The sequence below is a fragment of the Coregonus lavaretus genome (assembly GCF_964263955.1).
Source record: "Coregonus lavaretus genome assembly, chromosome: 18".
NCBI lineage: Eukaryota > Metazoa > Chordata > Actinopteri > Salmoniformes > Salmonidae > Coregonus > Coregonus lavaretus.
Window position 1 is genome coordinate 26,038,290 of NC_140005.1, and position 25,573 is coordinate 26,063,862.

Sequence of the window (25,573 nt, forward strand, 5' to 3'; positions counted from 1 at the left end):
GGACACCAGCACCTCTTCTTCTTTGATATCACCCTTGCATAGGCCCTTCCCCTCAGTCCTCCAAAAACAAAACAAAGAAGATTTAGGGCCATACTGTTGACGGAAATAGAAGTTATGGAGTGGACCCTTCATGGAGTGTAACCCTCCACCTCGTTGTCCATTCATGGAGTCATTAGGTGAATGGACTGGACATGTGTTCCAGTGGACAAACATACAGTGCTATCTGTCTATGTCATCAAACAAATGTCTGAAGCCTGTGTTATTGTGTTATTGCCTCCCCACCCCCTGGTCTTTTTCCAGTGCATTGTTACAGTATGTGTTTTTCACCCCCACTGTATCCACAATTAGAGCAACCCTGTATGACTTTGTCTCAGGGACACACAATCTCCTCTCTCTCTCTCTCTCTCTCTCTCTCTCTCTCTCTCTCTCTCTCTCTCTCTCTCTCTCTCTCTCTCTCTCTCTCTCTCTCTCTCTCTCTCTCTCTCTCTCTTCAGCTGACATGAACCTTTGGATAGCACAGATGCCACACTATAGTGAGGATAGCGGCGACACAGTTTCACATTGGGTCTGTAGGACTGTGATTGAGTTGCTTCTCAGTGTTTCTGAGTCTAGACACTAGGGTCGTTCCACGAAATGAGTGCCTTTTGTGTCCCTTTGATATTTAAATAACTATGAAATATTATGATATTACAGTTTTTCTCAATTGCTAAGACACATTTCTTGAAACCTTCACCCATTTTCTCAAAACTTTAAACACAAAACCAAATCTTCAAACTACATTCACAAAACCCCTGACTCTTCTGGCAAAATCAAACAATCGCCTCAAAACCATTTAATCTGTGCTCAAAATCAAACAATGTTTTCAGATCATACACACAGCCAGTCAATATATAAACACTACAGAGCGTTCATTAGACACTACATCAAAAAATGGAGAACACAGCGTCCAGGGCATGTAGTTACAGATTTAAAAAAAATTGTATATAGTAAACAACAAAAAGTAATCACAACTTAGTACAGTGAATATATTGTATACTGTAAGTACTGCAAGTAATACAGTATTGAATGTCTGTATATTCAGCACTTGCATAAAAATACATTAGTCCAACTGCAAAAGCCCAAAGAACAATTTTTTTCACTCCGCGCCCCGACCACTGCACTTGTGGGGGCTCAAGGAGGAGTCCTCACTGGAGGAGGACGGGGCGCGGAGTGTAAAGGTCGGAGACAGTCATAGACCTCCAGCGCCGGTTCCCAGTCCGGTACGCCCCGTACCTGCTCCTCGCACCAAGCCAGTGGTGCGTGTTCCCAGTCCGGCCCGGCCTGTTCCTGCTCCTCGCACCAAGCCAGTAGTGCGTGTTCCCAGTCCGGCCCGGCCTGTTCCTGCTCCTCGCACCAAGCCAGTGGTGCGTGTTCCCAGTCCGGCCCGGCTTGTTCCTGCTCCTCGCACCAAGCCAGTGGTGCGTGTTCCCAGTCCGGCCTGTTCCTGCTCCTCGCACCAAGCCAGTGGTGCGTGTTCCCAGTCCGGCCCGGCCTGTTCCTGCTCCTCGCACCAAGCCAGTGGTGCGTGTTCCCAGTCCGGCCCGGCCTGTTCCTGCTCCTCGCACCAAGCCAGTGGTGCGTGTTCCCAGTCCGGCCCGGCCTGTTCCTGCTCCTTGCACCAAGCCAGTGGTGCGTGTTCCCAGTCCAGTCCGGCCCGGCATGTTCCTGCTCCTCGCACCAAGCCTGTGGTGCGCGTCGCCAGTCCTGCACGGCCTGTTCCTGCTCCTCGCACCAAGCCAGTGGTGCGCGTCGCCAGTCCGGCCCGGCCTGTTCCTGCTCCTCGCACCAAGCCAGTGGTGCGCGTCGCCAGTCCGGCACGGCCCGTGCCAGTTCCACCGGTGCCTGGTCCGGCACCGGTCAGCGGCTCCACTCTGGAGCCAGAGCAGGCCGCTCCACCGGTGCCTGATCCAGCTCCGGTCGGTTGCTCCACTCCGGAGCCAGAGCGGTCTGCTCCACCGGTGCCCAGTCCAGCTCCGGTCAGCGGCTCCACTCCAGAGCCGGAGCCGCCACCGAAGCTGGAAGTCAGGTTTGTGCGGCCGGAGTCCGCACCTTTGGGGGGGGGGGGGTACTGTCACGCCCTGGCCTATAGAACTCTAGCTAGTTTGGTCAGGGTGTGAATATTCTAGGTTTGTATTTCTATGTTTGGCCGGGCAGCTGTCTCTGATTGGGGTTCATACTTAGGCAGCCAGTTTTCCTGCCTGTGTTGTGGGATCTTGTTGTGTTCCTGTTTAGGCTTGTGTGTTAGCCCTTTGGACCGTCACGGTTAAGTTTGTTATTTTGGTTACTGTGTCGTGTGTTTATTAGTTTAATAAACATGTACGCCTTTCACGCTGCACCTTGGTCCGACCCGTCTCTTAACGTACGTGACAGAAAAGCACATTACAGTACACTCAAAAATGTTGTGCAACTGCGAAATCAAAGTCAATGAGAGATTCATTCTGGTTCCGGCCAGAGGACTTCGTCCACATCACAGGCAACGTTGTCCCTTGCCAGGCAACGGGGGAAAAACCCTCTGGTGTGCTGGATCCAGCCTTGACAACACTCCACACCTATGTCACCACAGGCCAATTCCATTGCCTGTAAGAGATTTTCCCTGGTATATGGGTTTCGGTCATAGACCTTCCACCGCCACGCAGAGAAAAACTATTCTATTGGGTTGAGGAAAGGGCTGTATGGTGGAAGGCAAACATTTATGAATCGCTGGTTGATGTTGAACCACTCGCGTATCTGGACACCATGGTGAAAGCTGACATTGTCCCAAACCACGACATAGACATGATGCACTGCCTGCTGATGATCCTGCTGCTCACGCTCAAACAAAACATCCTGAAGACCACCCAGAAATGTAAGAAGATGTTCAGTGTTATATGGCCCCAGGGTTGCATGACGGTGGAGAACCCCACGATTACTTATGGCTGCACAAAGGGTGATATTTCCACCACGCTGGCCAAGGACTTCCACAATGGCACGTTGGCCAATTACGTTCCTGTCTCTCCTTCTCCTCTTCGCCAGATTGAACCCTGCTTCATCTACAAAAATGTATTCATGGGGCCTTTCCATGGAATCCAATTCAAACACTCTCTCTATATAAAAATAGATAAATAAGTAGTTTAGTAAGTGATACAGAAAGACAGACTTCTGCAATAGTGCATTTACATACACTACAATTTAGTGCAGTTTACAGTAACAGTAGGTTAGTAGCATAGCATTGTACTGTAAGCATCAGCGCTGAAAGTGTCTGAGTGTACACTTACTTGCAAATACTGAAATCGTAGATCTTTGACCCTTTCTGAGTTGCGCTCAAAGGGTACTCTACACTTGCTTCATGCATACCCTGTTGCGCTGGAGGACACGGTCAATGGTAGAAAGGCTGACACTGTTGATTCCTTCAAAGTTTACATTGTGTTCAACAACTCTTTGCTGTATTAAACGCAGTCGGATGGCATTGTTTTGAAGGACCATATCAACAATGAGAGCCTCTTGCTGTTGGGAGAACATAGCAGGCCTTCCACCCTCATGTGGTAGTCTTGCAATTCTACAAAAAGGGAAAATGCACTTACAAACATATACATACAGTAAAAATAGTAATGGACATTACTTCTATACGTAAAATATTGTATGGTAAGAAAATTATTATTTTTTTCCCCAGACAAAGTGATGTACTGAATCAAATGTATACAGTAAACTTTCAATGACCAAAATAAAAAGAAACAATTACCTGTTCTCTTCTCTGAATGTCCTGATTATGGTGGCCACAGAGAATCTGCTCAAATTGGGTTGTACTCTTTGTCCTGCTTCCCTCATTGTCATTCCATGAACAACAACATGGTCTATCACAGTTACTTCTTCTGAAATTACTGTTCTTGGTCTTGCTCTTCCTCGTCCTCGTACTCTTCCTCCTTGTCCACCACCTCTTACACGTACTCTTCCTCCTCTGCCTCTCAGATTGTTTCCATCCATTGTTGGTATCAACATTCAACGCACCTGTGCACTCTGAACTGGCTTATATTCTGTACAATTGGTTTGATCACATCATTAGAATTTGTAAGTCGCTCTGGATAAGAGCGTCTGCTAAATGACGAAAATGTAAATGTAAAATTAGAAACAAGTGTGAACAATTTGGAGTCGTTGTGTGTAAACGATGACAACTGTGTTGTAGTTGTGTTTAACTTTTGCCGCCTGTGTTTTACCATTTTGTAACACAAGTGCATCACAGTGCGAAATGTGTTATAGTGAGTGAGAATGTGTTAAAAGTTTTGCAAAAAGAGTGATTGATTCGACAAATGGGTTTAGGCCACTGAGCATTTGGTTCAGAGAATGGGGTTTAGTGTTTTAGCAATTCAGAAAAACGATAAATGAAGCTTGTTATATTAAATAAAGTACCCTTTAATATAGACCACATGTAGAATTCAATCAAAGTGATTTTTATTATGAATAAAGACTTGCTAAAGTGCCAAAATAAAATAAAAGTACATATCCCTCTGTGCACCCTCTATGACTTCTAGGAAGATTTTAACCCACTTAACCACAAAATGTCTCCAAAAGTTTTCACCATCACTGTAAAGACCTAGTTATTTTGTTGCTTTGACAAAGTCATTTCTGAAGATTATTATTTATTTAATTTGTTTAGTGATTCTTCATTGTAAGGTCAACCCTGTTATTTTAACTTAACTCTCTTTTTAATATATTGAAACTGTTCTTTTTTTTATTATTCAAAAGAAAGATTGAACATCTAATAGTCAAATCATAGTGTAAAATCAGGTTGAGTATAGTGTATATTTTTTACCTCTTGAGATGGGAAAACGTGTTTTTATTAAGTTGAACATGTGCTCTTTATGACAGAATGTAAAAATTAGGTGAAATCAACTGGGTTTTTTTGGGGGACCAAGTTACACTTCTCAGAAGGACCAAATTGGTGGAATGACCCGTTAGCAGTGGTGGATAATGCCTCACCTCGTGTTTATGCTTTTTAAAGTTCACCCTATGTTTATTGCCATTGTTCTCTGTTATATAGGGAGAGGTGAAGAGCTGTAGGTTAAGACTCTGTTATTGTGTATTGAGTATTTTGGCCACAGTCACCTGTTGCCTTTTCATAGCTGTCAGTCAAGCTTGATAATAGAGAGAGCGGAGAGAGCAGAGAGAGAGCAGAGAGATTAAGCAGACATGTTACAAAGATCTTTAAAGGTCACACATATTTCCTATCACTTATTTGCATCCTTGAGCTACATGAAACAAGACAAAACAGAACTTCTCCAACCCCCACCAGAGACAGAACTTAAACTGATAGAAGCAATCATGGCTTGAGACTCAGGTTAGGACAAATTGTGAAGGATTATTCAATATTAAAGCATTAAACCTCTCACTAAATGCTTCAGTCATACAAAAGTTATACTTAAATCTGAACTGGTTCTCTAGCAGATTAGTAAGAATGTCTCACCCCATGTTCAAGAATGGCCCATTTCCCTTTATTCAGATAATCTCCAAAATATCGCTATTTTATAACAAGCCATAGAAAGATGGTTGCAATTTCAGTTTAATCCACCAGAAAAGACAGAACAAATAAAACATCAAATATTATGGTTAAACTCAAATATACTAATTGATTTACAAAAACATTATTAAAAAAAACAACGGTATAATCTTTATAGGACTGGTGGAGTTATGTCACACATGTAGCTAACAAAAATATATGGAAATGTCTCCTCTACCCAAAATTACAACCAACTAATTGCAGCATTACCACAAAAATGGAAGAGGCAAGTGGAAGGGGGAAAAAGTAAGGAATTTGCCTGTGTTAAGAAAATTGTTATAAATAAAGAAATATAGGACCAAAAAAATGTAGGACAAAAAAATTGACAGCTGTGCCATATACAGTGGGGAAAAAAAGTATTTAGTCAGCCACCAATTGTGCAAGTTCTCCCACTTAAAAAGATGAGAGAGGCCTGTAATTTTCATCATAGGTACACGTCAACTATGACAGACAAAATGAGGGAAAAAAATCCAGAAAATCACATTGTAGGATTTTTAATGAATTTATTTGCAAATTATGGTGGAAAATAAATATTTGGTCAATAACAAAAGTTTCTCAATACTTTGTTATATACCCTTTGTTGACAATGACACAGGTCAAACGTTTTCTGTAAGTCTTCACTGTCACGGTTTCGGCCGAGGCTGCTCCTCCTCCTTGTTCGGGCAGGCTTCGGCGGTCGTCGTCCCCGGAGTACTAGCTGCCACCGTTCGATGTTTCATGTTTGTTTGGTTTTGTCTGTTTGTACACCTGTCCCTTGTTAGTGTTTGATTTGGTTGCCTATTTAGTTTTCGTGTGTGGGGGCAGGTGTTATGTGGTATTGTATATTTGTCAAGCTGTTGCTCTTGTTGTATTTACTCTCGTGTGTTGTTTTTCCGAGAGTCCGCACTGTGTGCGCGTTCTTCATTTTGACCAGATCGGTCACGCCTTGGATCGGGTGATGAACACTCTCCACCGATGGGAAAGCAGCGGGGTACCCACGCCCCCACCTACCGGACCATCCCCATCGGTCAGTCCTCCTGTCCACATTCCGGAACCCAGTGGGATCCGGCTCTCGCTCCCGAGGGCGTACGACGGCTCCGCTGCCGGGTGTCAAGGGTTCCTGCTACAGGTGGAGCTCTACCTCGCCACCGTACACCCGGCGCCCTCGGGACACGAGAGCGTCTCCGCCCTCATCTCCTGTCTCACCGGCAAGGCGTTGGAGTGGGCCAACGCCGAATGGAGGAGAATGGACGCCGCTACCATCACTTATGCGGAGTTCTCCCGCCGCTTCCGGGCCGTGTTCGACCATCCACCAGAAGGGAAGGCGGCGGGGGAGCGTCTGTTCTTCCTCCGACAGGGGATGAGGAGCGCACAGGATTTTGCCCTGGAGTTCCGGACTCTAGCGGCAGATGCAGGGTGGAATGAGCGGGCCCTCATAGACCACTTCCGTTGTAGCCTCCGGGAGGACGTCCAAAGAGAGTTGGCGTGCAGGGATACCATGTTGACGTTTGACCAACTAGTCGACATGGCCATTCGGTTGGACACCCTGCTCGCCACCCGTGGACGCCCCGGATGGGGGTCGCCCATTTCACCCTCCAGCACCTCCGAGCCGAGCCCTATGGAGCTCGGAGGTGCTGGCGCTAGAGAAAGGAGGAGTAGGAACCCGAGGGGGGCCGTCCCCTGCACCAACTGTAGCCGTGGAGGGCACACCGCGGCTAGGTGTTGGGGAAGGTCCCCCGGTGGAGGTGAAGGCAGGCCACGCATTGGGGAGTCCTCCCAGGTGAGTAGGCGCCCTACTTACCCAGAGCTTTCTGTCGTTCACATAACCTTGCCTGTTTGTTTTCCACAGGTAGCACCTCGTTCCCAGCATAAGGCGCTAGTCGATTCAGGCGCAGCTGGGAACTTTGTAGATCGCCAGTTCTGTGCAGAATTAGGGATTCCTCTCCTTCCCGTTGATAAGCCTTTCCCTGTACATGCCCTAGATAGCCGTCCGTTAGGGTCTGGGTTGATTAGGGAGGTCACAGCGCCCCTTAAGATGGAGGCGCAGGGGGGTCATGAGGAGACGATTCAGCTCTATCTGATTGACTCTCCTGCGTATCCGGTGGTGCTGGGGCTTCCCTGGTTGATTACCCATGACCCTACTATTTCGTGGCGAGAGAAAGCTCTTAAAGGGTGGTCTGCTCAGTGTGAGGGGCTGTGTCTGGGTGTTTCCATAGGGGCGACCTCGGTGGAAAGTCCGAATCTAATGCCTGCACTGCACATTCCCCCCGAGTATGAGGATTTGACACTGGTGTTTAGTAAGACTAGGGTGGCGCAGCTGCCGCCTCATAGACAGGGGGATTGTGCGATAGATCTCCAGTTAGGAGCAGCCCTCCCGCGGAGCCATGTGTATCCCTTGTCTCAAGAGGAGAGGAAGGCGATGGAAACTTACATCGCCGAGTCTCTGAGACAGGGATACATACGGGCCTCCACTTCACCCGCTTCCTCTAGCTTCTTTTTTGTGAAGAAAAAGGATGGAGGTCTGCGCCCGTGTATTGATTACCGCGGTCTCAATCAGATTACGGTGAAGTACAGCTATCCACTTCCTCTGATTGCGACTATGACGGAGTCATTACACGGTGCTCAGTTCTTCACAAAATTGGATCTCAGGAGCGCATATAACTTGGTGCGCATTAGAGAGGGCGATGAATGGAAGACAGCGTTTAGCACGACCTCCGGTCATTACGAGTATCTCGTCATGCCATATGGGTTAATGAATGCTCCCTCAGTCTTCCAATCCTTCGTCGATGAGATTTTCCGGGACATGCAGGGGCAGGGAGTAGTCGTGTACATCGACGATATTCTGGTGTACAGTTCTACCCGAGCAGAGCATGTAGCCCTGGTGCGCGAGTGTTGAGGAGGCTGTTGGAGCATGACCTATATGTCAAGGCAGAGAAATGTCTGTTCTTTCAGAAGTCGGTCTCCTTTTTGGGTTATCAGTTGTCTGCGTCAGGGGTGAAGATGGAGGTTGACCGGGTGTCAGCTGTGCGTAATTGGCAAACCCCAACCACTGTGAAAGAGGTGCAACAGTTCTTGGGTTTTGCGAATTACTACCGGAGGTTTATCCGGGGTTTTGGACAGGTGGCAGCTCCCATAACGTCTCTGTTGAAGGGGGGTCCGGTGCGCTTGCGGTGGTCAGCTGAGGCGGACAGGGCTTTTGGGAGACTGAAGGACCTGTTTACCTCGGCGCCGGTGTTGGCGCATCCGGATCCCGCTTTACCATTCCAGGTAGAGGTAGACGCGTCCGAGGCCGGTATTGGGGCCGTTCTCTCACAACGGTCTGGCACACCACCTAAACTCCGCCCCTGTGCTTTTTATTCTAAGAAACTCAGTCCGGCGGAGCGGAATTATGACGTAGGGGACAGGGAGCTGTTAGCCGTGGTACAGGCCCTAAAGGTGTGGAGGCATTGGCTTGAGGGGGCTCAACACCCTTTCCTCATTTTGACTGACCACCGTAACCTGGAATACATCCGGGCAGCTAGGAGACTGAATCCTCGCCAGGCCCGCTGGACTATGTTTCTAGCCCGGTTTGTGTTTAAAATCACTTACATCCCTGGGTCCCAGAACGGGAAGGCAGATGCCCTGTCTCGGCGGTATGACACGGAGGAGAGGTCCGTTGAGCCGACTCCCATACTACCAAAGTCTTGTCTGGTTGCACCGGTGGTATGGGAGGTCGATGCAGAGATCGAGCGGGCGTTACGCACCGACCCAAGTCCTCCACAGTGTTCAGTGGGTCGGACGTACGTTCCGCTCGAGGTACGCGATCGCCTCATTTATTGGGCTCATACGTCCCCCTCCTCTGGACATCCAGGTATCGGCCGGACAGTTCACTGCCTTAGCACTAAGTACTGGTGGCCAACGTTAGCCAGGGATGTGAGGGTTTATGTCTCCTCCTGTTCGGTGTGTGCCCAGTGTAAGGCGCCCAGACATTTGCCCAGGGGTAAGCTACAACCCCTGCCCGTTCCACAACGACCCTGGTCCCACCTCTCGGTGGATTTTGTTACAGACCTTCCCCCCTCACAGGGGAATACTACCATCCTGGTCGTTGTGGATCGGTTCTCGAAGGCCTGTCGTCTCCTTCCCATGCCGGGTCTCCCTACTGCCCTACAGACCGCTGAGGCTCTGTTTACTCACGTCTTCCGGCATTACGGGGTACCCGAGGATATAGTGTCTGATCGAGGCCCCCAGTTCACCTCCAGAGTGTGGAGAGCGTTTATGGAACGGTTGGGGGTTTCGGTGAGCCTTACCTCGGGTTACCACCCGGAGAGTAATGGGCAGGTTGAACGTGTCAACCAGGATGTGGGTAGGTTTCTGAGGTCTTATTGCCAGGGCCGGCCGGAGGAGTGGGCGAGATACGTTCCGTGGGCCGAGATGGCACAGAACTCTCTCCGCCACTCCTCCACCCAACTAACCCCTTTCCAGTGTGTGTTAGGGTACCAGCCGGTTCTGGCACCTTGGCACGAGAGCCAGATCGAGGCCCCTGCGGTGGATGAGTGGGTGCGGCGCTCGGAGGAGACATGGAACGCTGCCCACGTTCATCTGCAGCGGGCCATCCGTCGGCATAAGACGAGCGCCGATCTCCACCGCAGTGAGGGGCCTGTGTACGCACCTGGAGATCGAGTCTGGCTCTCGACCAGAAACCTGCCCCTCCGCCTGCCCTGCCGGAAGCTGGGTCGGCGGTTTGTGGGGCCATTCAAAGTCCTGAGGAGGTTGAACGAGGTGTGTTACAGGTTAGAACTGCCTATTGATTACAGGAATATTAACCCCTCGTTCCATGTGTCTCTCCTCAGGCCGGTGGTAGCTGGTCCACTCCAGGACTATGAGATAGAAGAGACTCCTCCGCCCCCGTTGGACATCGAGGGGGCTCCGGCGTACACTGTGAGGTCCATCCTTGATTCGAGACGCCGGATGGGGGGTCTCCAATATCTCGTGGAGTGGGAGGGGTACGGCCCGGAGGAGCGGTGCTGGGTGCCGAGGAGGGACATATTAGACCTGTCCCTGCTGACCGAGTTCCATCGGGGTCATCCTACGCGCCCTGCTCCGCGTCGTCCTGGTCGTCCCCGAGGCCGGGATCGGCGCACGGCTGGAGCCGCGCGTCAAGGGGGGGGGGGGGGTACTGTCACGGTTTCGGCCGAGGCTGCTCCTCCTCCTTGTTCGGGCAGGCTTCGGCGGTCGTCGTCCCCGGAGTACTAGCTGCCACCGTTCGATGTTTCATGTTTGTTTGGTTTTGTCTGTTTGTACACCTGTCCCTTGTTAGTGTTTGATTTGGTTGCCTATTTAGTTTTCGTGTGTGGGGGCAGGTGTTATGTGGTATTGTATATTTGTCAAGCTGTTGCTCTTGTTGTATTTACTCTCGTGTGTTGTTTTTCAGAGAGTCCGCACTGTGTGCGCGTTCTTCATTTTACGCACTGTGTGTGTTGTGCGTATTTTGTATTTTGCCTCCCGGTTGGGTTGGCTGTTCGCCTGTTTGGTGCTGCCTTTTGTTCACTAAAGTCTGTTGACGTACGCCCGTGTTTCCTGCGCTTGATTTCCTCACCACATCTACACTCAGCTACTGACATTCACAAGGTTTTCACACACTGTTGCTGGTATTTTGGCCCATTCCTTCATGCAGATCTCCTCTAGAGCAGTGATGTTTTGGGGCTGTCGCTGGGCAACACAGACTTTCAACTCCCTCCAAAGATTTTCTATGGGGTTGAGATCTGGAGACTGCCTAGGCCACTCCAGGACCTTGAAATGCTTCTTAGGAAGCCACTCCTTCGTTGCCCGGGCGATGTGTTTGGGATCATTGTCATGCTGAAAGACCCAGCCACGTTTCATCTTCAATGCCCTTGCTGATGGAAGGAGGTTTTCACTCAAAATCTCACTATACATGTCCCCATTCATTCTTTCCTTTACACGGATCAGTCATCCTGTTCCCTTTGCAGAAAAACAGCCCCAAAGCATGATGTTTCCACCCCCATGCTTCACAGTAGGTATGGTGTTCTTTGGATGCAACTCAGCATTCTTTGTCCTCCAAACACGACGAGTTGAGTTTTTACCAAAAAGTTCTATTTTGGTTTCATCTGACCATATGACATTCTCCCAATCCTCTTCTGGATCATCCAAATGCACTCTTCAGACGGGCCTGGACATGTACTGGCTTAAGCAGGGGGACACGTCTGACACTGCAGGATTTGAGTCCCTGGCGGCGTAGTGTGTTACTGATGGTAGGCTTTGTTACTTTGGTCCCAGCTCTCTGCAGGTCATTCACTAGGTCCCCCCGTGTGGTTCTGGGATTTTTGCTCACCGTTCTTGTGATCATTTTGACCCCACGGGGTGAGATCTTGCGTGGAGCCCCAGATCGAGGGAGATTATCAGTGGTCTTGTATGTCTTCCATTTCCTAATAATTGCTCCCACAGTTGATTTCTTCAAACCAAGCTGCTTACCTATTGCAGATGCAGTCTTCCCAGCCTGGTGCAGGTCTACAATTTTGTTTCTGGTGTCCTTTGACAGCTCTTTGGTCTTGGCCATAGTGGAGTTTGGAGTGTGACTGTTTGAGGTTGTGGACAGGTGTCTTTTATACTGATAACAAGTTCAAACAGGTGCCATTAATACAGGTAACGAGTGGAGGACAGAGGAGCCTCTTAAAGAAGAAGTTACAGGTCTGTGAGAGCCAGAAATCTTGCTTGTTTGTAGGTGACCAAATACTTATTTTCCACCATAATTTGCAAATAAATTCATTAAAAATCATACAATGTGATTTTCTGGAGAAAAAAAATCTCAATTTGTCTGTCATAGTTGACGTGTACCTATGATGAAAATTACAGGCCTCTCTCATCTTTTTAAGTGGGAGAACTTGCACAATTGGTGGCTGACTAAATACTTTTTTTCCCCACTGTAGATTGTAAAATAGATGAGAAGAGATTTTTGATGTATCGATTCCATGGCACATGGTTTATGAACTGATACGCAAAACGACGCCGGATTCAAAACGTAACATTTTTCAATTAAAATGTTTATGCAAAATTCTTGCAGCCAATAGAATGTTATACAGTACATTGATGTAATCTACAATCTATCTGCAAATATTAAAGCTGATCTACCCCCTAAAAAATTAAAATACATGTTTGACAAAATGTTGGATTATGCAGTGTCTTGGTGTTCTCCATGTTGTGATTTCTGTCTTCATCTGGTGAGTGGTAGGGTTGCAACAGTCATAACGAGGTATAACTGGGTGAATGAGGAAAAAGGTGACTGTGATTTACAGGCTTTAAGTGTGAATACATGGATCGGTCTGCTATTGCTACTATTAAGTGGATTTCAGAGTATGTGTGCATCTCAATGACTGTTCTTTTGTAAAGGGTATTGTATCAAATTAAAGGTGTCACTCATAAACAATAAACATAACAGAAGCAAGAAACATTCTCTACACTCCTTATGTCAGTGTTATGTCAGTGTTATGTCAGTGTTATGTCAGTGTAATTCAGTGTGTGCCAAATGTAACATGTAAATATGGTCCTATACCGCATGTGTTTCAAACAGGAGATTGACGTATCTGTGTGTCATGTTTGTTTCTGTTTGTCTCCAGAAAGGTGCCATGCTGTTGTGGGTACGTGGATGAGCCCCCCCTTCAGGAAGCATGGCGTCGCCAGGAGACAGAGATGCACCGGTGGAGAGGGGATACATCCCCCTGGACATTGACAATGTCCACATGCTTCTGCAGGGTCAGTGGCTCTCTGTGTGCCTTCCTCTTTCGCTCTTTCTCCCTGATTCTCTGTCCCTCTTTTTGCCTTTCTACTCTTTCCCCTTGACTCTCTGTGTTTCTTTCAGTGTTTAAACAATAAAGTTGATGTGGTGTTGGAAAGCAGCTCTGTGGACATATTGTACATGAGGAGAAAACAATCTAGTTATTAATGTCTTAATATTTGAGCTAACTTGTTTTAGTTTCTGAGGCAACCTAATATTATTAATAATAATAAGGATTTTCTTACACTCAGGGGAAATTTCACAATCAAATGAACTTCTCTCACTCCAGTGATAACTTGTGCCTGTTCGGTCCTGTTTTGGCTCAAAGTAGTCACTTTGGGACATGTTGTGTTTACTGTTGAAATGTAAACCCAATGAGATATGAGTCATATGTTAAACAGTCATCCAAAGGGGATCAAGTGGGTGGAATTCAATAGTGGGTCGTGAAATGTCATGTGGCATGCCTATGAAGTCACTGTCTCCAAGGCTTCTCACAGTTTTACATACAATAGCAGAGATTATTCACTTTATGGTTTGAATTACTGTATATATATGAGCTGTGCTCTTTTCCTGTAAGAGGTTTTCTCTATTTGATTGCTAGTAGAGAGCGTTTGTTGGTTAGCTATACGTTTTCATTGGCAGAGGAGAGGGTAATCGAGAGTTGACCTTGGGCATGGCACAGAGGCTTCTCGTCTTGTACTTTGGCACTCTCTGTATACAGGTATTCTTCCTAGGGGGATAAATATGACACTGCCTCTCTCTGAATATCTGCCTTGCCTATGTCCTCATGCCCGTTTTCCCTTCTCTCTCTCTCTCTCTCTCTCTCTCTCTCTCTCTCTGTTGAGTGCCATTATTGAGAGGCCATCAGCTGCACTATTTTAGACCCATGACTGTTAACCTTATTTAGAAACAACTGTTTCTGGATCTATTTATTCAAGGCTTGTATGCTGATTGCCCACTGACAAGTCAGCTTGTAAAATAATGGTCTGAAAGTCTGTTTTTCTTTGCATATTTGGAGTCGTAACGATACAAGAATGCAGCTAAATATAGTTCACATGTGAACTCACTGATATTCTCACACATTTATCATTAGGCCGTGGTAAATTCCTAGACCTAGACTAACAAGAACAGGATTACACAGGAAAGTTACTAGAAAGTAATAGAAATCCAAGCTGGGAAAATATGCAGACTTTAATGTTTTCCGTTTCCCCTCCCCGTGGCACTTTGAGGGACAAGGAGAGTCCTGATGGATTAACACTATTTACATACGGCTGCAGTTTGATGGGATCTTACTCTTAAATCTTTTAACGTTTTGTTATACATACACATGTACAGTGGCAGTTGACCATGAAGCACTTCCCCTCCTTTGAATGTGAGCGACTAGTTGAGTTAGCAGAGTTTCTCCACTGTTTGCTAAGCTCTCCCGCTCTCAGTCTGAAGGCAACAACAGCTTTCATCACAGACTGTCCCATGTCTAGGGATATCTAGGGATACACATAATGGACATTGTATCATCAGATAGATAAAATCATTAATGATCTAAAGTAGGTAACGCAGCACCCCTCTTTGTCTCTACGGGATGGACTCTTCTCTTTTGTGATGGCACTTGCAGGACGGCTTGAGAACCAGGTTTTGTTTGGGCAGGCAGGCCCAAATCCATCACGCCTTACCATTTGGATGGGTGGAGCTGAGCTGAGCTGAGACCATTCACCTGCCTCCCCTGGAGGCGCAGCACAACAGGCTGGGTGGGTGACTGCTGGTTATACAGGATTCACTCACCAACGAACTTCGCGTTCCAATGATACATTTCCCATTGGGTCCCATAGATGCTGCTTGTTGCTCATAAAGAATACAGCACATCTCAGACAGAGGCTGGTATCTTGTATATGCAAACCATGCTCATACAGCAGCAGAAAGAAGAGGTTTAGCTTACAGAACTTTTATTAAATATTCACTTTTTTCTTGTCTGACGCAGCACTGATGTTCACATCATGAGTGAGTACATTGACATTAGTTTGTATGGCTGTTACATTTCTGAAATCTGTGATTTCTGGGGGTTGAACTTTTCTTGAGCAAAGCGCAAATAATGTCTTGGAAAACGGAATATGTTAGGCTACTTGTTACAACTGTCATACTTAAACATAATGCTTTGTCAGCTGTTCATTTGACCACGTGCCTGACCTTGTCAGATGAGACTGGTTCTCAGGCCAGATCAGGTCTCTTTCTCCCTTTGTTGCGATTGTATGTGAAATATCAATCACTTTATGACGGCCCAATTACAGTTTAAAATAAAAATGTAATTTCTTCAAAACATATAACTAATATGTTTTTATAAACTGACAGCAGACAAAGCCCTGTTGATATGTTGATATGATTACTTCTCGAGCTACTGCTGCTGCATCTATATAAATACTTCTACAGCACTAGCTGTGCCTCTGCAACTGTTCTCCAACATCTTAAAAAAAAAATCTCAAATACCTTATTAGAAACATCAAAACCTGGAGCAGTGTCAGGTGGCTTAGAGCCAAGAGTACATGGGTGTATTCATTAGTCGAATTCCGTTGCAAAATGTTTAGTCTGTTGCAAAACGTTTTGCAACGGAAACTGTTTACTCCAAAACAAGAGTTTCTATTGGACAAATTCAGGTAGGTCCCGCCCCGTTTGGTTCCATTTGCTCTGTTTGCTTCTGTTTGGTTCATAGAGTAAACGGTAAACTGTTTCTGTTGCAAAACGTTTTGCAACAGTCTGCAAATAATGAATACACCCCAGCTACTGTACCTTAATTGTGTGTCTATGTTGAGCAGGTTGAAAACAACTTTGCTCAAAAGGGCTGTGGTTTCAACTTCCTCAGCATTAATGGAAGGCATCCACCTATATTTGTAACTGTTAGAATATGTTTGAAAAGCTTAAAATCGACCATGTCTATTTTAATAATAATAATAATAATAATAATAATGATAATAATAGATGTATTTGTTTTAGTGCTTTTCATACAGTATTTCAAAGTCGCTTTAAAAAACAAACAAAAATGAATTCAGGGAGCTGGCAGTTGATGGGAGATGGTCTTCCACAGCAGGTAGCCTAGCGGTTAATAACTTTGGGCCAGTAACCGAAAGGTCGCTGGTTCGAATCCCTATGCCGACTAGGTGGGGGGGGGGGGGATCTGTCAATGTGCCCTTGAGCAAGGCACTTAACCCTAATTGCTCCTGTAAGTCACTCTGGATAATAGTGTCTGCTAAATGACTAAAATGTAAAATGTAGATGATGATGCAGTTCAGAAAAGGAGTAGTTTGAGTGGAAGTGACTTTGATTGTACAGCCAGGGAGGGAGAAACATCAGTCAGACAGGCAGGCCCGGAGCTTTTCATCAGGCACCTGTCTCTGAAGTTCACAGCAAGGCTTACTCCTCCTCTGTAGGTAGGCTGGAACATCCACCACTGAATGTGTAGCACCCAATTGGGTGATGCTTTGGCAGCTATAAGCACCTGAGAGACCACCACACTTCGGCAGTAATCAGTAACAGTCACCTACAAGGCGAGGCTCTGTCATCCCCTCACACCACAGTCCACATCCTTCCAGAAACAGGAATAGACCTGAGTCACACACTTGGAGCAGGTCCTTATGATTAACATTAGACACCGACTGGAGCCAAGACTGGCCTTCTGTAAAACAGCTTAATGGGTCTATCAGTCTCTGTCCTTTTATCACAGAGCTCAGTAGAGAAGACTGGGATGACTTGGACAGGGGCTTACCATGGAGTAGCTAGTGGTGCACAAGAATACAGAGGGCCTAAAGCAAGTGGGCTAGAAAGAGCAAGTATCAGATCAACAGTTCTGATATCAAGGACATATTTTGAAGACAGTTGAAGGTATAAAAGATCTGTCACAGAGGAAGTGTTGTTTGAGGTGTTAGTGAGAAGCTTGAGAGATTTCAGAAAGTGTACTTGGGGATAATGGACTAATGTTGGGATGCTTCACTCAGTCATGGACCTGATGGACTTTGTAGAGATGTATAATGGTGAGTGGGCCTCTGCCGGTAAAGCTGGAAGTCTATAACTCTGTAAATGGGTTTGAGGGAAGTTATTGGGTGTGTTCAGCAGCATGTTAGACATGTGACCATGACTGTGGTGTATTTAAAAACGTACGATCCCTCTGGCAGCACCTTGAGCCTTACTGTTACTGAAGGCTTATATATTAAAGAAAACATATTGCTGCTATATTTCAGAATTTGTATACATCACATATGTACTCTTGAGTGTTTATTTATGTAAACTACGATACAATCTTCTCATATTTATTTTGCCCCTCCCTTTCACAGTGGAGCAAGAGCAAATTCAGAAGAGAACCTTCACCAACTGGATCAATGCTCAGCTCTCAAAGGTAACACTATCTGAAATACTGTATGTCTTCAACTCACTCACTCACTCACTCACTCACTCACTCACTCACTCACTCACTCACTCACTCACTCACTCACTCACTCACTCACTCACTCACTCACTCATCCACCTGGAGAGAAGGGTTGTGTTGCTCTCCTGCTCATGGGAGAGGTCAGTTGTGCATGTGACAGGGGAGGGCTGGGGGAGGGGCAGGGTGGAGAGGAGCAGAGGGGAATCATGTAAATATAGCCCCTTGGAGTGGGGTTTAGAGCACACACACAGACAGACAGCAACAGAAGTCCCCCCCCCCCCCCCCCAGCCCTCTCACCCCGTGGAGTCTGACCAACACTGGGCTGAGTCAGAGTTGTGGAGCCTCAGCTGTGGTTTGACTTGGACCCACACCTCTGTGGGTTGTTTGAGCTAATTGCTAATCTTCTAGTGGCAGTTTGCAGTAGAGTTTTAAGTCCAGTGGAAAGTCATGAAATGTATTCTGCTTTCTAAGTTAATACACACACCATGAGAATCATCCTTACCTAGCTGTTTTATGTCCCAAGATATTACTCATATGCCGTGCACGCTCTTAAGCCTAAGTGAATGTAATGATTAGAGTGAGAACACAGTTGACAAGTGGTTTAAGTGTATTGACTGTAATAGTCACTATGCCTTATGAAAGAGACTAACAGCAGCTGTTCTGTGGTCTTGTCTCAGAGGATTCCCCCGTGCATGGTGTTGGACCTGTTCAATGACTTCCGGGACGGGTCCAAGCTGCTGGACCTGCTGGAGGTGATGAGTGGCCAGCGGATGGTAAGTCTCTCTCTCTGTCTCAGATCAACTCTAACACACTCTACTGTATATACATTACAAGCTCATCTCAAGTGAACTCTTAGAAGGCTAGTCCTAAATAGACAAGGAACACCTGCTGTAGTGTCTCCCCCTCTTTTTCTGTGACTGTATTTCTCCCTTCTCCTTCCTTTCTCTTAACCCTGTACATCAGCATCAATCCTTTCCTCTCAATAACTTATTTTCTATTTTTTCCTCTCCTCTCCCTCATTTCATTGTAGGTCTATTTGGCCCTCTGCCATCTGTTGTGCCCCTTTCCTTTGTCTATGCTCTGATATCTGTTGTTGGCTCTTGTAGAGTCGGGAGAGAGGCAGAGGCATCTTTCAGCACAGGAGCAACATTGAAACAGCCCTGTCCTTCTTGAAGAAGAAATCGGTAAGAGACCGTTTTCATGCTTTGGGTCCAAGCTCATGTGAGTTGCAAAGCCATTTGTATTGAAACGCTGGTAATGTTAAGCTGTCCTTCTCACGCAGATCAAACTGGTCAACATTAACATTCCCGACATCATTGACGGTAAACCATCCATTATCCTGGGCTTGATCTGGACAATCATTATGCAGTATCACGTGAGTCTCAGTCATAATTAGCTGTAATCACTCTTAGACACTGGCTTTTATGAGAAAATGTATGCTGTAGCTACATGTCCACGGTAATACATTGTTGTTGTAGTTCGTCTATTGTTCCCTCCTGGGCTACTTTATTAAACTTCTCTCCCTGCAGATTGAGGAGCTGGCCAGCAGCCTGTCGTTCAGCTCTCGTCAGTCCTCTCTGGAGTCACTGGCCAGCCTGGACTCTCGCTCCACCTTGTCGGCCCGCTCTACTAGCAACAGCCCCGTGCCCCCCAGGGGCTCCCCTCTACACCAGCGTTTCCGTGTCTCTGCCAAGAAAGCCCTGCTCCTCTGGGTCAGGGAACAGTGCCACAAGTGAGCCCCCCTCCCTTTTTAGGCCCTCCATCCTCAGACCCTCACCCCTCCCGTTTAAGCCCTCACACCTCTCATATTCACTGTCCAAATTCATCTCAAGATGTTGTTGTTGTTTTGGTTCTTGATGAGACCTCATGCCTCTCTACACAATATCACACACATTGAAATCCACTGATGAAAGGGTGTTCTGTCTGTTGCCATTATTGCCATTATTATATGATGTGGCGCACTCCATAGGGCTGGCTGTACTCTGAATGTGAAGGACTTCAAGGCCAGTTGGCGGAGCGGTGTGATCTTCCTGGCCATCCTGTATGCCCTGAGACCTGACCTGGTGGACCTGTCCAAGGCCAGAACCAGAACTAACCGTCAGAACCTGGAGGAGGCCTTCCGCACCGCCGAGCACGAGCTGCGCATCCCCAGACTACTGGAGCCTGATGGTGCGTGGGTGGTGTTCACTTAACCTAGGGGGAGGGATGACATCTGATGTCTAGCTCAGTTCCCTGGTTAAATCAGATATGCACTCTGTTGTTGTGCCTTTTAAGCCCCGTTTACACTACCTTGCTAACATGTGAGTTTCATGATCTGATCAATATAATCCAATCACTATCTTATCAAGGTTTGTCAAGTCTACACATTGTATTGAAATGTGTCTCTTATCCGTCCACTGTGTCCACATTGTGACCAGATTAGATGGTGCCTCCATGTATGCACCAGGTATAAACAGGGCTTTAGAAAGTCACTTTAGTGCATCCAAATGTATATTGTTTGTGTCAGTTGCTTTGGACAAAAGTGTGAATTTCTCAAGGAACTTTTCTTGGTGCAGATGTTGATGTGAGAGACCCAGATGAGAAGTCCATCATGACCTACGTGTCCCAGTTCCTCCAGTACTCCAGAGACATGCCTGTGACAGAGGAGGACATGCAGGTTTGTACCACTGTCATCTACTCACTCTCTTTTAATTGCGTTTTATTTAAAATTATTTTTGGTCACACTCCTAGCTAATCAAATCAAATGTATTTATAAAGCCATTTTTACATCAGCAGATGTCACAAAGTGCTTATACAGAAACTCAGCCTAAAACCCCAAACAGCAAGCAATGCAGATGTAGAAGCATGTACTATCTTCTCCACTTTTGTTTTGGCTTTCCTCAGGTTCGTTGTGTACTGTGGCTCCTTATTGTGACTCTTCAGTATAATCTAAATTCTTCTCACTTTTATTCTATTTCTTTTACCTCACCTTTTCTATTCTTCACTCTCCATTGTATCTATTCAGATGTACTATATGACTTCTCCTAAAAGCCTCTCTCCTGTCAACCTGCCCACTCACTTCACTCCTGCCATCGCTGCCTCACCTCTGCGCCAGGTAGCCTATCCCTGACTTTGCCTACAGCTCTGTTTATTTCACCTCTCGCACTCAGAGCAACATGTTACATCATGAAATCAATCTGATTCCCAATCAGCACCTCACCCACTGCTACAGAGTTCTACTTTGGTTTGAAGTTTAAAAATGATTTATAAAGCAGTTTTCTCAGTAACTATGTTTTGAAACAGAAATAATGTCTCTTGTACTATATTTTTTAGATGTAAGCGGCCTCTGATTTGTAGTACCCCAGGACAACTGTACAACTATACTTTACCACCACCAACGGATACCCTATACATTACACAATATAATATATCAATCAAACATAATGCTGTCCACAATGACAACATACCTGCAGTACAAACAAACACATGACACATATTCCAGGCATACCAACTGAGATGTAAAGAATACTGTCTTCCTTTTGAAAACCATTGAATCGCTCAAAGCCAAGATTACCTCTAAATGTCAGAGTGATTAAAGTCAGAGGAGAGATTAGGTTGTTTTACAACCAGTTCACCCTGTTTTCCCTGTTTGGTTGGTGCCAGCCCTGAGCCACAGGAGGGTGTGTTGATATTCCCCACCTTAAAAATCAGGGTGGCAGTAATTATTTCCACTGAGACCAGGGTATCGCATGTCATGTCCCAGGGAACTCTTGCCAGATCAGTCATACCAGGCCCACTGTTCAGCTCATGTTTCCTGCTGTGTTTCAGCACTGCCTGAGGTTGGAGGTTCAGCTTTAACCAAAGCTGGATTCCTGCATAGTTCTAGTGATCTGGATGTATAGGATAGTTCAGAAGTAATCTGAGAGACCATGCACATGTGGTGAACTTTCAGATCCCTTGAAGCCCAATTCCCCATGTTGTGCCCTATTTATTTTTTAGAGGGGTTCGTTTTGAGGCATCCTTTTCATAAAGAGAAACTGAGATATAAGAGGATTGGAAACGAGTGCATTAGAGTTTGTAATGTTATCTAGGATCTTCCCTGAAGCCTGAAGTACCTAGCCCCCATTCACTGTCATGTCTGTCAATTTTCTGGTCAGGCTCACCTGCTCCAACCCCTACTTATCAGATCAACTTCTTGTCAAGAACCTGAACCCTCCAGAGCTGCTGCTACTGCGGTAAACCCTGTTCATCTTCTCTCCTCTGCCTGGTCCCAAGGCTTCCCTCAAGGCTTCCCTCTCCCATAACTATCTAAACAACGATCGAAAATCAGCTGCTTGATTTCACCCCTGCCTGTTTCACAGACTGCTGTTCATTTGGACACATCTTAAAAGGAAGATATATCTTAGAATCATCAACTCATGCGGGAGAACTTTACATACTAGAGTTGAGCTCCACCTTACTCCACCTTACCCACTAATACTTCACTTCCCATGTGAAGAGGTTCTTTGGAATGTAATCTTCAGGCTACGTATAGTGGAAAGGGTGTTTTGAAAGTTTAACGTTAGGTTATGGTCAGGGTTAGTGCTTTATTTTGGGCCATAATTTGTCTGATAACTCATTTGTCTTTTTGCTGTGACTCAAGACCACAACCAATCAGAAGGCCCAGGAAGTGACCTGCTGGCTGGTGCAGGCCTATCAGGAGTTACTGGAAGGATGGGACTCCACAGAAGGCGAGAGCTATGCAGAGAGATACCATGTATGTGGATGGTGCTAGATGGATTGAAAATGGCACGTAGAGTTATGCCAGGTTTATTTGGAGTGAAGGACTGTATCTTTTATATAGTTTAGGGGGATACATTTGCATTCCATTCAAGTCTGATACTTAAATAGTGTTAACCTCACAGCACTATCTGAGAGCTTTTCCTGTTTGTGTGCACATGTCTGTGTGTGTGTGTCTATGTGTTTGTGTGTCTCCCAGGTGTTCCAGACCTTTGTGGTGTCCTTTAATGAGCAGCGTCGCCCCGTGATGCCTCTCCTGACAGCCATGAAGCGCACCCCCCAGCTGAGTGAGGAACAGAGGAACCTCAGGGGGGCCTGGGACACCCTCGCCGAGAAGGTCTGCTCACTCCTCACACTGGTTATCTTACACACTAAGTCAAATCACATGATGTCATATATACTATATAAACATGATACTGTGATATACTATATTTATCATGGTATACGGATAAAGCATGATATACCGTGTTGATGTGGTTTTGCAGTAATCATCTATTTATGCTTTTACAGTATACAAAAATATATTGTTTTGTGTGTGTGTCTGGGTTTGTTTTTTTCATGTGTTTGCTTGGTTACATTTCTATGTGATTGTTCCCACCCAGCTGCGTGAGTATAAGACAGAGCTGGACCTGAGTCTGCCTGCTCCCCTGGACATGGTGGGCCGCTGGCTGCTTAGGACTGAGGGGGCGCTGGCAGAGGAGGAGGGGGACCCTCAGGACCACGCCCGCGCCGCCGAGGAGGCCAGGGAGAAACTGGAGCTGCTCAAGGTAATATCTCACAATCAACATGCATCACTAAAAAAAGTTAATTGCCTCTTAACCAACCTGTAACATCAGGCCTTTAAATCAAAATGACTGTATATTTTTTTATAGAGATCCCTGGACGAGATGCCCCAACAACTTAAGTCCTTTCAGAAGTTCCAGAATATGGATGAATATGGAGCCATTCTGGTGCCTACTGACAAACTGGAAGAGATGAAGAGAAGGTGTGCACTTGTCTCCCTGTTTTGCCCATGACTGTAGCGTGAACGTCAGAGAGAGCCTTCAACAACCCACCTCTCTCTACCTCCTCCTCAGGTTCACCAGTGTAAGAGTCACTGCCAAGTACCATGGGATCAAACTGGAGTACCAGGAGCATCGGCACACAGTGCTGGACCTGCTGGGCCAGATCAACAGCAAGCTCCGTGTCTGGAAGAGACCCTACATATCCCAGGAGGCTGTGCGTGTGCTGCTGCAGGACTGTCATGTAAGTGATCCAGTTTAATGACAGGGTTTGACGACTTTCTGCAGACAAGAGGCAGACTGGATTCACAATAGTATGAGTTATAAGTCATTGACTAATCTCTACATTTGTTTTCTCACAGGAGTTAGTGGATAAACAGGACCTACCATCCTTGCTGGAGGGGACTCTCCTTAAATTGAAGCTTGTTGCCAGCAAATATACTAGCAAATCTGCCCTAGGTAAGAGGACTGTGTTTGTGTGTGTGTGTGTGGTAATGTGAGGTAATGTGTTCTGACTCAATGCGTTCTGATCCAAAATACATTGCCAAAGACAGAACTGTGTGTACCAGTCTTTCTTAGAAAATGTATTTATTGATGGTTAATTGATTGGTTGATCTAAGAGCGGTTTTCCTGGCTGTTCCCCCAGCTGCAGACGCCAAATACATAATGTGCCAAGTGAAGGAGATGGAAGAGGAGGGTGCTGTGGCTCTGGAGGGAGTGTCTACGGTGAAGAGCACTATGGGCCGCGTGCTGTCTGCCTGGGACTCCTACTGTGACTGTTACAGCTCCCTGCAGGCCTGGCTGGAGCAGGGCTCAGCCTCCCACGCCCTCGCACAGAGGCCAGAGGTACAGACAGAAACCCTCCACTAACCTGCAACCTTGTCCACAATGCAGGGGTATACCATGCCTGCTCTTAACAAACCTATTGCCATCACTTCCCCACATGTGATCCTGAAGAACAAAGTGTTCAAAATGATTATATTTCAATATTGATTATGAGATTTGTGTGTTGCTTAGGTAACATCTGAGAGTATGTCAGAGTGGAGTTCCCGCCAGGCCCATCTGAATGAGGTGGGGAACTTCCTGGTCCAGCTGACTGACCCCATGACCAGCCGAGCTCTGGCAGATGACCTCTGCAAGCTCAACCTGCATTGGGCGGACTTTGTCAAGATAACACAATTTGTAAGTCAGAGATAACACTTCCATTACAAAATGAGAATGCAATGTTGTTATGCTCGCTTGATCAATTTCTGTGAAAATGATGTGCAGTTCAATAAAAGCTGTTATTTTTCCCCAAGGCTGTTGTAGCTGTGCCCAGCGGAGCCACAGCCAGACCCCAAGACCTCCAGGCCCTCTTCAGAGAGGCTACCCAGATCCTGAAGGAACCTGTGGAGGCCATGTCTGGGCCCCTGAGGACCTACACAAAGAAACTACAGGTACACTGTTATTACAACATTTTTACAATGGTCTCAGAGTTTTATAACTATAACTGATCCTTTTGTATATTTTTCTTTCACAAAAAAATGCATTTCAATGGTGCTGTATATTTTGACCTTGTTCAGTTCATGATGAGGAAGATAAAGGAAGTGGATATGGATGCCCTCTCCCCCTCCACAGAATGCTCAGCTGAGACTCTACAGAAACTCAAGCTGGCTTTACCTGAGGTGAGGATGATGACTTCCTTCATATATTTACTTTAAATATGAAATTAACCTTTTCTTATGCCTACGGTCCTGTGTCTGGTCTGTGGGTTCTTAATATCTCGTGGACAGACTACATCTGACCAAATTACGTGAGATTTTTGTTTGCGGTTAACCAGATGAGTGGATACTGAATGTGTACGCTGTTTGTTTCTCTCTGTGTGTGTGTGTGTGTCTGTAGGTGATGCAGACGCTGGTTGAGGCTGAGCAGGTGTGTGTGGAGCTGCAGCACAGTGTGTCTGGTCTGGATGGCCGCCTGGCAGAGCTGCTGCACTGGGAGACAGAGGCCCGGGACCTCTACCAGATCCTGAAGGCAGGAGAACACAGGGCTCCACGGGGACAGGACTCCCGCGCCAGGGTAAGACTTAGACAGGGACCAATAGAAATATA

At 46.4% G+C, this 25,573-nt stretch overlaps 1 protein-coding gene across 1 annotated transcript in view; it reads left to right on the top strand.

Moving 5' to 3' along the window:
* Positions 1–13,209: 13,209 nt before the first annotated feature.
* The window catches only part of syne2b (spectrin repeat containing, nuclear envelope 2b), a gene marked incomplete at its 5' end in the record, with an annotated part of 125,587 nt that continues 113,223 nt past the window's right edge, over positions 13,210–25,573 (top strand). The window contains 21 exons of the mRNA XM_084181888.1: positions 13,210–13,294; positions 17,633–17,694; positions 18,402–18,497; positions 18,831–18,908; positions 19,007–19,099; positions 19,254–19,456; positions 19,694–19,893; positions 20,280–20,380; positions 20,729–20,818; positions 21,861–21,938; positions 22,346–22,459; positions 22,682–22,819; positions 23,085–23,249; positions 23,355–23,467; positions 23,559–23,727; positions 23,846–23,942; positions 24,130–24,329; positions 24,501–24,665; positions 24,782–24,919; positions 25,046–25,147; positions 25,365–25,541. Of these exons, the coding sequence (XP_084038014.1) occupies positions 13,210–13,294; positions 17,633–17,694; positions 18,402–18,497; positions 18,831–18,908; positions 19,007–19,099; positions 19,254–19,456; positions 19,694–19,893; positions 20,280–20,380; positions 20,729–20,818; positions 21,861–21,938; positions 22,346–22,459; positions 22,682–22,819; positions 23,085–23,249; positions 23,355–23,467; positions 23,559–23,727; positions 23,846–23,942; positions 24,130–24,329; positions 24,501–24,665; positions 24,782–24,919; positions 25,046–25,147; positions 25,365–25,541 (2,664 nt within the window). The remainder of the gene's footprint in view (positions 13,295–17,632; positions 17,695–18,401; positions 18,498–18,830; positions 18,909–19,006; positions 19,100–19,253; positions 19,457–19,693; positions 19,894–20,279; positions 20,381–20,728; positions 20,819–21,860; positions 21,939–22,345; positions 22,460–22,681; positions 22,820–23,084; positions 23,250–23,354; positions 23,468–23,558; positions 23,728–23,845; positions 23,943–24,129; positions 24,330–24,500; positions 24,666–24,781; positions 24,920–25,045; positions 25,148–25,364; positions 25,542–25,573) is intronic.